This window comes from Botrytis deweyae (genome assembly GCF_014898535.1).
Source record: "Botrytis deweyae strain B1 chromosome Unknown BDEW_005, whole genome shotgun sequence".
NCBI lineage: Eukaryota > Fungi > Ascomycota > Leotiomycetes > Helotiales > Sclerotiniaceae > Botrytis > Botrytis deweyae.
In genome coordinates, this window is record NW_024066212.1 from 773953 (window position 1) to 786541 (window position 12589).

Here is a 12589-nt window from a genome sequence, read left to right on the forward strand (position 1 = left end):
TCCAAATGCAATGTCATCGTTGCAGAGCTACAAATGGTTGTCTGTCTCGTAGCTTCCTAGCCCCAATAGGATTAGCATCAAGGGACCAGCGGAACCTTCGACACTGCCTCCTACGAAGTGGAAAGTCTCGATCGGATCTTCTTGGTAATCGACAAGTTGTCATTCCATAAAATCTCCCCAGATCTCATTGAAAGCAAAGAGGTGTTATAGAGACGAGCATTTCCGCGGTAGTTCGAAGTTGCGCTTCTGATTCGAAATAGTATCGGACGAAATTCGGAATGTACTTCGAATTTTGTGGGACTAATTGGTTGATTCATAATGCAAATCGACCAATCACGGTGCTAAGAGCTCTGCAAAATGATCACTTCAACATAAGGTTACTTTAGCCGCCGCCACCATCCAAAAATCATATGATTTCCCTGCTGGCGCAATGGTAGCGCGCAAGACTTCTATCGAAGACTCGAACTTTAATTTGGGTAAATCTTCTGAAATCTTGAGGCTGTAGGTTCGAGCCCTACGTAGGGAGTTACCCTGAGTATCATCGGTTTGAATCCGTTGCTAGAAATCATTTTTTGCTCCCTTTTTTTTTTAGAAAAGGGGGGGGGAAGAGTTGCCGATTTTTTGACATCGATATCTAATTTGGCTGGTAAGCAGTAACATGGTGGGGTAAATTTGGACTTAAATCCTTCCGCACGGACATTAGTGGAGTTCGAATGTCCTGTCAATGTTGGTTATGCTTCTTTTTATCTTCTTTTATTTGTGGTTCACGAAGACTTGGCAACCTCGTCGAGATATCGCTCAGAATCACCGGAGAGCCAGCCGGTCCCTCCATCACTTTGTCTCTCCTTTGTCTCGAGATTTATCCCATTCTTTGGGAGATCTGTGACCTGAATTTTATCTTGTCACAAGTATTCGAATATTTGACGATATCTTCAAAGTGAGCCTAATTACCCCTTGCTAATCGACATTATTTGATACATCAAATTCAATGTGTCTGATCACCGCCATTTTCAACTCGAAATATCTACATGCAGTGATACTGTTACACTGAGTGGGTGCAATATCAAGCCCAAATGGAAAAGTCATCGAGATCCCTTGAGTTGTTATTTGTAACCGCGACAATCGCAAGTATCTTACAGACAAACAAACGCTCAATGTCAGATTGTTTGAAGTCGAATATCTCCTAATCTGGTAATTTTCAGCGAGACGTAGAGGTTGAGAAAGTTCCAACCCTTGCCCCAGTGGCTTTTGTTGCTGGGGGAAAGTTGTCACACAATTTCAGCCAATTATAGACCGATTGAACATCCGAGACACCGCAATCCCGCTGGGATTCAGGGTCATGGAACCGGTGCTGAGATAGTAGTGGGCATATACGGGAGACTGCTGGCATCCAGAAATAACGACTTTTGGGTGTAACTCCGATATCAAAGTAGAAGTACAGAACGATACTTCACTGCCATGTTCCAGCCTACTCCTTGGTCATTGAAAGGAATTTCCATTCGAGACATGGTCATCCATGACGCGATAGGATTGATTGGCCTACAAGGCACCCAAATAAGATATTCCTCTTCACCCCGCTTTCAGTGAAGCAAATGCAGGGATTCATCTATGTACTCTCTGTATGCTGTCCACCACCGATATATAAGTAATTGTGGCATATTCTGATCAAAGTTGGCCAGTTTGAACAATGAACGCCTAAATACCATCATCAACTCTACGTTGATCTCAGAATCTATTATACTGCCCTAATCTACAATTTGTTCGACGCATCCAGAGGTAAGCTTAATCTCCTATACATCATGAAGGAGAGAAAGCTAATCGAACGTCTAGACAATGTCCTCAATAACCAATGTCATGCGTCTCCTAAACAATGTTATCACTGGTGAATACCCAGAATACCTTCCACGCTCTAGTGCAGAAGTCATCACATTGCTCGGAGGGTTGAAATCCCGGGAAGAGGTTTACCTCTCGCATTATCGGAGAATGAAAGGAGTCACGAACCACGAATTGAAGAGGGTGTATGATTTTGTAGCAGCTTCTATCGTAATGGTCACAGATATTACCAAAGAGCTCATGGAGTTGGCTTCTATTGATTCTAGGGTTAAATCATTCCATGTATATGAGGCCCTCAGAATTCTTTATCTGGCATTCGGTGCCTTTCAGAGGTTGGCCGGCAAAGTCAAAACGCTTCCCCAGCCAGAAAAAGACCGTTGCTTCGGCTACGTGGGAGGTTGCTACAACTACTCCATTCTATTTCAAAAACTCCTCTATCCCGAAGACGAATGCGATCACCTCGAAATCTACGCCCAAGCTCTCAGGCACGATTTCCAATTCTGTTTCAAGATAGACACCGATCAGGATTACTCTTCGCCAGGCTCATCTCTAAGAAACGGATTCGAGAAAACGCTCAGCGCATGCATACCTCCTGCAAATCAAATACCTGTATACTGTCACTTAACAGCACAGCCTGACAAGCCGGTGTGCCCGCAGTTTTATCGAAATCCATATTTTTATGGACCAAGAAACCTTCGAAATCAGAATCATGAATCGAATAGAGACTATTTCAAGATGAAGGAAGATAGAGAGAGAGGGGTGTATCGCACGAAGGCGGCGACGACCAGTGATATAAGTTACAACCATGGAGGGAAAGTGGTTAAAGAACCGAAAGTCCAGGCAATGCGTCGACGGAAGCGACAGGTATGTGCGAAGATCCCCTTTCCCATCTCAATCTACCAGAACCATCAAAATAGTGTCGCACAGCCTATGTTCATGGCTAATATTAGATTATAGATACGCGATCTGGAGGCATACTCTGGGTAAACACACACAGCAGCATAAGGAAAAGCCAGATTCGGGCGTTGAGTGATGAGATATACTTTATGATTATGATAATGATAATGGAGATATACGACGAGCAGATAAACGACAAACAGATATACGACGAACAACCGTGGCATGATGAATTAGCATATTAGAAATATTTTACATGTACAAGATAATGAATCATGAACATCTCTATCTCTATCCCAATCTACACATCTAAATATCGACCGCCAATTCGTGCATGATACTTCAAAGTGTTCAACCATTCCTGCTGCCAAAAAATCGAAAGTTCCAAACACCATGTAAACCAGAACTTCTACGGACATATACATCCGGAATTCTCTACCCTCTAGTCGTACCGGCATCTCCGTAATTTCCACCAAGCCCAAACAGTGACATTCCAATTCCCCGGCCAAAACACCCCCAAAGAAACCCTTCCCCAGAAACCCAATCGGTGAAGGCTAGGCTAGACACTAAAAGCATAGTCCACGATCTAGGAAAATAAATTACGAATTTCAAGCGGCTAACCCGCCAACATTCCAGAACTTACTCATCCAACCCCTCACTTAGCCTCTCTTCCCCTGCCCCACTACACCCCTAAACCACCCTCTCCTTCCCCCCAAACCAAGTTTTCAGAATATTACACACAGACAGACATGCAAATATCCCCCCCTCCAAAGGCCGTTCAATCCCCTGCATCATATCCCTCCCTACCAAAATTCCAAGTCGCAATCATCTCTCCATTCCATCAAACCTACAACACCGGACATCCTTTTCGGAAGCCGCTGCATATCCCACTGCATGCATCCATCCATCTGCACGCCCTGCGGCTGGATTTTCTTTCTTTCGCCACGCATGGCGAATTTTTTCCACATGCTGATCGTATGATTGCTGCTGGGATTTTCTAGACCGCTTGAAAATCAGTGTAACACGGTGCAGAATTTTTAGAATGGTGGAGGGGGGCTTGAACGCCTCTTACACAGGGTGCTTCATGGGCTTCTGCAAGTGAAGAGTTGCCGGTAGGTAGGCGCGGCAAGTAGGTAGGAAATGCGAAGAATTTGCAAGTTCTCCCGGCACATTGTGTGATCCATATCCAGGCTTCTAGACTCAAGGTAGTCATAGTTGGTAGCTGACATTTGTGGTAATTTCGAAGATCACGATCGAGAAAATGGGAATGGAAAATGAGGGGCTATGTTGATTTAGATTTAAGTGTCGATATGATGGTCTATTGCAATATTTAAAGAGATATACAAACTCCTGTGCTGGTTGATGACGATGAGTCCATATGATGGGGTATCAATATCGTATTCATTTGCTAGCTAATATTTATTTAAAACTTAGTGACCATCACACGTAGCCACCACAACTCTCAGGATGCTGCTCCTCCTAATTGTGATCTTGATCCTAATCACCATCGTGCATCTTCCTTAATTCAAGAACTTCGTCACGAAAGTTTCCTCTAGCAAGCTCATCTCTCAACCATTTTCCTTCCCCGTCAAACAATTCTTCATATACATATGGAGGAGCCCATTCCTCTTCCTTGATCTTCTTGCTCTCGTCCTTAAATTGGTCTGGGATTTCGATGCCCTTTTCATCGCTAAGCATGCAGTTATTTTTAGCTTCCACAATCTTCACATCATCAAATTCTTTCATGGTAACAGGCAAGTTTTTTGCGTCTTCATCTTCCCAGATGCAACATTGATGCTCCTGTGCGCCTGAAGTAAGAAGACAGGGACCTGCACTGCTGGGAAGTGGCCGTAATGATGAGATACAATGCTCGTGCTCCCGAATATTCTTCGACATGATGCATTTCTTGTAGTCGGGATGATAATGCTTCGAAGTAAAATGGAGTGACCACTCGCAATCGTCCTTTCCACGATCGCACAATTCTGTAATAGCTGACAGGTTTCTCTTCTTTTGGTATCTCTCCGAAAATATTGTAGGGTTGCTCCTGAGAAGTGGATGTGCGGCCGACAGTCTCGAATGTTCTGCGTCTTTCGCCCGACTCTCCTCGACCTGCTTTCGAGTCCAATCCAGCAGGCGTAAAGCGCAACGTATGCCTCCTCCATCCCGATCCGCTAATAACTCCACGAGATCATCACTGGGAGCACAGAATTTGCTACTCTCCATGGCCAAAGAAGGAGACCTGGTGGATGATCTAGCAGTGCTGTCAGAATATCCCAATTCACTCCGAGTATCACCAAGGTCTCTTCGACGAAATTTCCTACGATCAGGTGAGGATAAGATTCTCTGTGGGTGTATGAGACTGCTCTGGATAGGCCTCGGTGTTCCTTTCGACGCGAGATTCATGATATTTTTCCAGGCAGCATCCAAATCCCGAGATACCAGCCTCGGTGTGAAACTGTCATCTTGATTCAATGGCCGGGGGTCGCTCATACATGGCGAAATGGGTGGTGTGTGCAAGCCTCTTGGTAACGTACTGTAATTCGTTGCTCCAAGTGGAGACAACATTGGGGAGTTTTTCTGCTTGCAATCTTTCGTCATGCTCTTATAGATGCGAGAAAATAGAGACCGAGCGCTGGAAGATTTCAACCACTGTTGTTCATCAGTGTTGACATTTCTTTCGGGTATTTGAATGTATTTAGTCGTTGCGGGCTGTCCATCCAAATATTGACATATGCCCCAAATCCATAGAGTAAAATTATTCCTGCCATGAAGTTTTTGATCTCTGATGTTGCCCCCAAATGTCCAAACTTCATTGTCGGGTCCGCGCATTTTTGGAAACCAACATACATGAGAAACCGGTACCGATCCTGTTTCCATAGTTCGTAGGTTAATGACAGGAACGTCATTTTCGTAATCATCTCTCTTGGCAGTAATGAACAGCCAAAATCGGTCACCAGGTTGGTAGTCAAATTCAGAGTCGCTGTGAATCAATGCCATGCCATGAGCATCCATCTGCGTGGCCTCCGTATCGATCCCTGCAGTTTTGTAGGCAATACTCCCATCCTTTTCGATATCTTGTACGGGCATGAAACAAACCGAATTCTCATCTTTGCCTTTGAATCGTCTCACAGGTATGAGTGACTCGTTTGCAATATTCAGCACCGGAGACTGAACGACGACTCGATAACCTGGCTGAGCCCATTTTGAGGGCCGCGCTACAAGAACATACCTACGTACTGGAACTTTGCAATCCATAAGGACTGCTACTATTCGAAATGCTGAAGCTTAAGCTTTTTAAAGCGGAGTATGTGGTAAACATTGAAGCGACCTGTTGACGAAATTTTGCGAATCATTCAGTATTGATTACTTGTCATATTCCAATACCATGTGCTGAAAGGTAACCTTCACATAGGTACCCATGTTACGGGTGTGCCCTTGCATGTGGCTGAGATGCTCGCACGCATCTTTTTTGTTGACCCAATGAGAACCATTCCGGCTGAAGGGCTCCTACACCGCAAAACGCGCTGGCAAAAGAAATATTAAGGAATGCTTGCAAAATAAGCATTGAAAAAAGCAAGTTGTCTCTTATGTATTCGCGCCAATTACCGCAAATGTGTTTCAGCCCCGCATGTGCTTTGGTTTAGGCCAGTATTTTTTGTCTCTGGTGCTTTACTGGCTGTCTTGATTGTGAAGGTTGTCCCTGCCGTCATTTCAACATCCACCAATCTCCATTGTATTTTGGTCGCCGAACCCGTCCCGACTCTATGGTTTCTTGGACTGTTCCGTACCGTCATCCAGCTCGGCTCCTCCGAGAGCGTCTTCCCCCTTCTCGCCCTTTTCAGCAGAATACTCCTTGGGATCAATATTCAGTTTAACCATCATTGCATTTACCCACTCCTCCATTTGTTTCTCGTCCTCTGGGTTTGTTTCCTGAGCGAGCAATCCCATCTTTGCGCGATATCTTTGCCTCAGGTCATCGACCGTCGAAATATCGAAAGCCCATAGCAGTCCTCCACTGAGCATTACGCTGATACTGGCCACATTTATAGTTGCTACACTCAATGCTTCCAATGCCTCCATAGATCCATCCACTTCATGAACCCGATTACTAGGTGTGTAGAATTTTGGCAGCATCATCTTATATTTTCGTACGAGTGCTCTGCGAGTGACGAAAGCCGAAAGACCAACGAATGCTGCACCACCTATGAATAGACCAAATTGACGCCGTGATCGTTGAGAGAAAAGTGAAGAGTCTATTGCCGTGGTGGGAGGTGCTGGTGGGGGGCTTGTAGAGGAGGATGTGGGTTGAGATTCGGCCATGGTTGAGGGATCTTGTACAAATGTCATTAATGGATTGGGGACGGGCGCTTTCCTTACGGATCGAAAGTTTGAGCGGATGCTAGAATTCGAACGCTGCAGCTAGAACGTTTATAGGTTCAAGGAAGCTTTTCATGTTCTGAAAAATTATGCTTATGCGAATAAGGTTTAGCGTCGTTCTACAGCGTTGGTTGTATAACTGTAACCTAAATTTTTAGAGTTTCTCCGGTCGACCTGGCCGGGCTATATATATTTTCGTGTCAAAATTCCCATATAAAAATATTCAATCCGAGAAGCTTTCATTTGTGAGTTGTGTTGTCTGCAAAGATCTATACTAGATGGCGTGAGAGTCCCTCCGCCAGTTAGCTAGTACTGTCATGATGATCTTTTCATTTTCGTGTGAATAGAATGATCCGTGATTGTGTTTGTATCTTTGATTTGTATATCGATTTTAACATCGTTATTCGTGGGTATTATATATCTGCTGAGTGCTCTATAAATTTACATTCTGTTCCTCCCATGTTGGTTTACTTGGATCCATCTTCCTTTCCTTTCTCCTTTTCCGTGCCAGTCTTTGGAGATTTCAGTTCCTCGAGTTCCTTGGCCAATTTCTCTTTCTCTCTGCTCAAATCCATATCCAGGACAATTTTTACCTCCGGGCAATATTCCAGAATATGCTTTCTGCGCTCTTTATTATCCCAGACGGCTGGGATCAAGAATTTACCACTTCCTATTAGATGATAACCAAAGGGCTTCTCATACCACTGGCTTTCCACGCTGAATTTGACTTCTACATCTGGTCCAGGCATTTTGGCAGCATTCGATGCTATGAGGCGATCGCATATCCAACGATCTTCCCACGGAGTACCGGGCTCACGAACTTCTTTTTCGAGAATTTTAAGGATGGGAGGGATATGCCTGAGACTCAGTCCTCCATTTCCACCCTTTACGGCCATATTCCATGGGGCACCTACCCAGGAATAGTCTTTGGAAATCCAGTCTTCTATGTTATGCTCAGAGGCTGCGCATATCATGGAGTCGCTTTGAAACATCAGAAGCCACTCTGCGGGAGCGAGAAAGTCTCTGTAGAAGGTCAAATCTGTGAGAGTCATGCTTATAGTCTCTTGGTCTTTGATGGCATATTTCTCAGGGAGCTCGGTGATGACTAGTTTTCCAGTTTTGACATGGCCGGAAAGAGATGAGGAAGAGGAGATCAATGCGTTAGCTTCAGGGGTTCCAACGAAGCGGAAAACCCACGGTGCGGGTAAAACAGATATAAAATGTGCGAGAAGAGCAGGCAAATGAGGTAAGGGCCGAGTTTCGAGAAGGAGAGCAACCCGCGTCTGATCCAATTCAACTTTCGTGTTAGTCGAACCTCCTTTTGAGCCTGTCGAAGCTACACCAGTTGAAGGATTTGATTCTGTCGCTATAGAATCGCCCACCACGCCCGACCCTCCTGGTGCTAGTTTGTCTAGGTGGAATTTCGATATTGATGACAAGTCGTATTGATAGTAAACAACTAACATGAGCAAACTTCTGCGAATAGTTAGAATTAACGTCTAGCGTGGTACGTTGAATGTACAGAGGAGATTCGCAAATTCCTGGGAATCAAATATTGGGTCAAAATCCCCAGACAAGATTGGATCTTATCGCTGAGCGCGCAATCCCCTCAGGTACAAGAAACAATGAACATACAGTATACCAATCGCGAAAATGAAACTCCTGTGCATCCTTCTATTCCACAGACAGGACCCCGATTCGTGTGACGGCGCCATAGTGGAAGTATTAACGAGAGTGTTTGCGATCCCTTACAGAGGCGATATGTATCGAGACGTAGATTTCATACATATGAACTCGAAACTCGTAGACGATGAAGGGGGACTTTACGTGATATACAAAATAAACATTATGGGAAAAAGAAGAGAGTGTTAGTAAGGGGAACTTCGTAGCTTGGCTGCGCAGTATTGTAGTAAATAATCGGAAATATCAATGTGGGTGTGATAATCTTTTGTATAGTAAGCCAATCTGATGCGATGATAATGCTGGTATTATGCGCCATATGAAGTACCCTTGGGGGCAACTTGGGATTCGAGGGGGGATATTTATGTGATTCTTCCGTATCTTGGCACTGAGTGATAGGTTGAAAGGTTCAGGATTTTGTGGATAAACCGCCTAGTCTGTATATTTTTGAAATTACGATTGATCTTCTCAACGATTATCCATCCATGTTTCATCCCATATCGATGCATTTACATCAAACGAGTACGCTAATTTCGTACCAAGACTCGTATTCTGCTTACCTACTCTGTATTGAACTCTCTGGTGTCCCTACAGCTAAGAGTTCATGTAATAAGTAGGAAGGCATTGATAAGGGGTATGTTATGGGTCCTCGATATTCGAAACCACTATGCTAATTCTCAAAACTGGATGGTAGAATATCGAGAATCTGTAGTTGCAACCTCCAGATCCATCCATCGTCTATCTCTGGAGCTTCAATCTTTGAATTACGAATCTTTTTGTTCTGGTCTGTGGTGTTGAGACGAAACCTAGGAATAGTAGATCCTTCTCTTCGACATACATAGGTAATTATTAGTTACCATCGCCCACTCTTGCTTGTTCTCCCGGGGAGAAAAGGGATGGCTATTAATGCGAGACCAGTAGTAGCTGAATTCATTCAAACAGTTAAATGTTCTGTTTAATGGCGCCGTCTAGCAGCATCGGAACCGTTGATTAACCAAAGCTCATGTCGATTCTTTATATCATGAATGATGAGATCACCTACTGGGTACTTATCTATTTCTCCACGTTGATCTTGTGCCTAGGCAATTGCCCTATGAGTAGACATATTGCTATACGATAGGACACTCCACTTGGAATCTGCTTTCGAATCTGAGGTTAAAGAAAAACTTGTTATCGCTTCCGGCCATTTGGTAGGTGTTTTGGGTGGTAAATCGCTGTGTTTAGCACGCTTCACCCTGGATTGAAATCCTGAACAGGTTGACGCGGGGTTGCAGACGCTATAAGTTTGTCATCATCTAACGCTAAAAAGACGTCATGGCTACGTCAACAGCCCAAAGTGCAATGTTCACATACATTTTCTTATTTCTCCAGCTTAGAGATATTTAGTAACACTCAACAAAAACCCTTTTTCAATATCTCAATCATAATCAATCATTCAATATGACCAATGTCTTAATTGTAGGTGCCACTCGTGGGTTAGGTGCATCACTTGCGAAGAATTACGCTTCGCAACAATCAACAACCGTTTATGGAACCACTCGTGCTGCCACTGGCCCATCCGATCTGAATGAAAAGATCGTATGGATACCCAATATCGATGTTGCAGAAGAAGGAGTAGGTAGAAAATTGGTGAATCAGTTGGGTATGCTTGGAGGTGGTGGTGGAATGGTCGAGGGTGGACGAGTTACATTTGATGTCGTTGTATGTCCGCTCACTTAACCCAGTCCCATCAGAAGGAGAATAGGTTGAGGGTGTTGCACAGCAGCTAAATGTGACTGATTAAATCTCAGATTATCACAGCTGGATATTTTGCCACAGAAGACTTTGTAAATGGTCCAAAATGGGATGAACAAGTGAAGATGTACAGTGAGTACTTTGCAACATCTTCATCATGCCGAATCTTGCGCCCGTAAAGACTAACGTTGTGCCTCTAGCAACATCAGCCATCTCTCCTCCCTTCATAGTCCAATCTTTGTTCCGTGCCAAGAACATCACCAAAGGTTCCAAAATTCTTCTCATCTCCTCCGAATCGGGCTCAATTGCTTTGCGACACGAGAAAGAAGGTGGCGGTAATTATGGGCATCATGCCTCGAAATCTGCCCTCAACATGGTTGGAAAGCTCCTTTCGCTAGATTTGAAGGAGCATGGAATAATTGTATCGATTCTGCATCCTGGATTCATGCGAACAGAGATGACAAAAGGGGTAGGATTTGATAAATATTGGGATGACGGGGGGGCAGTAACGCCCGATGAAGCTGCGAAGAGCTTGGTCGAATGGACAGAGAAGCTAGACATCAGTAAGTCGGGTCAATACTGGGCACCAAGAGGTCCTCGAGATATTGGTACCGCGGATGTAACAATCGGGACGGATCTGCCTACACCTCTGCAATTACCATGGTAGTGATGCTGACGGGATTGGCACACGACGCTTTATGACGATTTTGATAATGAATAGTAGCGCTGCTTCATTTGAGGTAACCTCTCAAATCTGACTAAGTATCACAGTTTGAAACATGACAGTTCAAGCAAATGTAACAGTGAAAAGCGGTATAAGATTTGACATGGCGGATAATTGAGAAAATAAATAATGGCACGGAGAAGTTAGCTGGCTAGCAGTTTTTCCATGAATTCCTCACATCGCTGTTATTTTCTGGGGCAGAAGAAATACAACAAAGCCATAGTTTACGGCAGTGCTATTCCTGAAAACACTCCGTATTGTGGTACTGGAAGTTTCCTTTCGTTTTTGAATCCTGTTCCGAAGCATTCGCAAAAGTTTAGGATACTTCCAACCTTTTAGTTGTTGTTTTGCTCACTTCGTTAATATTCATACGCATCTCTTCTCGTTTCGATTCCTAGACTGCTTGGCTTGGAGATGTTTTGCCCCAAGACTTGTCCCCTTCATGTGGGCTGAAAAGAAAGCTTTAGCTCGTCTTCCGCTTGCTATGAAAGATGATGGTTACAAAGGAGTAAAATAGCATGTCTATGCTGATCTATAGTTATAAGCTGTGACAACGGAAGTACTTTGTTCATAGCTGGCGGCCAATCATTCCTATCAGGCATGTCGATACCCCTTATTTGTGAAGCTTGCTACCATCAGCTTGGTTGAATTTCTGTTGAAATATGCAAATATTGTTAAGTAACACAGGTAGTGTGATGATTCATGAGTTATTTGAGCACACATCACGTATACCATTATACGAGCCTCTGATGCCGTATGATGTTTGAGCGCATTTACTTCTAACTGGTCGCCCTTTCCATTTCGAGAAATCTCAATTTCAGCTACAGAACTGCAGTAACAATTAGGGACTGTACTTTATCTTTGTCTCAATCCCATTTCCTAATGTTTGAGTCCGCCCACTCACACTTCCAAGCTCCACGCAATAGGACCACAGTCATCTTTCTTTCCAGAAATTCACTTGATCACAAGATCATTCGCTGATCTTAAAACAAAAACAGTCATGAATTATGGAATTCAGTAAAGCAAATGTATATGCAGTCACAGGCGCATGCTTTATAGTTGTAGCCGCAATTCTTCTTTACTTTTCTTTCCGCCAACCTCGTAAGACCAACAACAACAACAACAACAACAACAACAACTCTATTTTGAACCTTTTAGAATTAGGGCAAATTCCAAGAAGTCCTCGACCAGCACATATTCGGCAACCGAAATTTTCACATTCAATACATACTCGAACACCAGGACGCTCACGTTCCACACATACTCGACAAACAAAGCGAACGCATTCAACACATACTCGACAAACAAACCGAACGCCTGTAACATACCCTGGCCCTCCAAGAC

At 44.0% G+C, this 12589-nt stretch overlaps 5 protein-coding genes across 5 annotated transcripts; 2 read left to right on the plus strand and 3 right to left on the minus strand.

Annotated features, from left to right (window-relative positions):
• Positions 1-1833: 1833 nt before the first annotated feature.
• EAE98_002878 (uncharacterized protein) lies at positions 1834-2820 on the plus strand (the record flags this gene model as incomplete). The annotated part of the gene is made up of 2 exons (XM_038950498.1): positions 1834-2697; positions 2791-2820. The coding sequence occupies 2 exons, from the start codon at positions 1834-1836 to the stop codon at positions 2818-2820; spliced, it is 894 nt and encodes a 297-aa protein (XP_038813027.1).
• Positions 2821-4227: 1407 nt separating this feature from the next.
• Positions 4228-5985, minus strand: EAE98_002879 (uncharacterized protein; the record flags this gene model as incomplete). Its single annotated transcript, XM_038950499.1, has 1 exon — positions 4228-5985. One exon carries the CDS (start codon positions 5983-5985, stop codon positions 4228-4230), a length of 1758 nt encoding a protein of 585 aa, XP_038813028.1.
• A 507-nt stretch (positions 5986-6492) lies between these two features.
• Positions 6493-7050, minus strand: EAE98_002880 (uncharacterized protein; the record flags this gene model as incomplete). The annotated part of the gene is made up of 1 exon (XM_038950500.1): positions 6493-7050. One exon carries the CDS (start codon positions 7048-7050, stop codon positions 6493-6495), a length of 558 nt encoding a protein of 185 aa, XP_038813029.1.
• Positions 7051-7353: 303 nt separating this feature from the next.
• Positions 7354-9126, minus strand: EAE98_002881 (uncharacterized protein). Its single transcript, XM_038950501.1, has 2 exons — positions 8743-9126; positions 7354-8583 (listed from the first exon to the last, which is right to left on the minus strand). Exons 1-2 carry the CDS (start codon positions 8820-8822, stop codon positions 7575-7577), a joined length of 1089 nt encoding a protein of 362 aa, XP_038813030.1. The 5' UTR covers positions 8823-9126; the 3' UTR covers positions 7354-7574.
• Positions 9127-10156: 1030 nt separating this feature from the next.
• On the plus strand, positions 10157-11464 carry EAE98_002882 (uncharacterized protein). The gene is made up of 3 exons (XM_038950502.1): positions 10157-10488; positions 10578-10653; positions 10722-11464. The coding sequence occupies exons 1-3, from the start codon at positions 10228-10230 to the stop codon at positions 11186-11188; spliced, it is 804 nt and encodes a 267-aa protein (XP_038813031.1). The 5' UTR covers positions 10157-10227; the 3' UTR covers positions 11189-11464.
• Positions 11465-12589: the final 1125 nt, after the last annotated feature.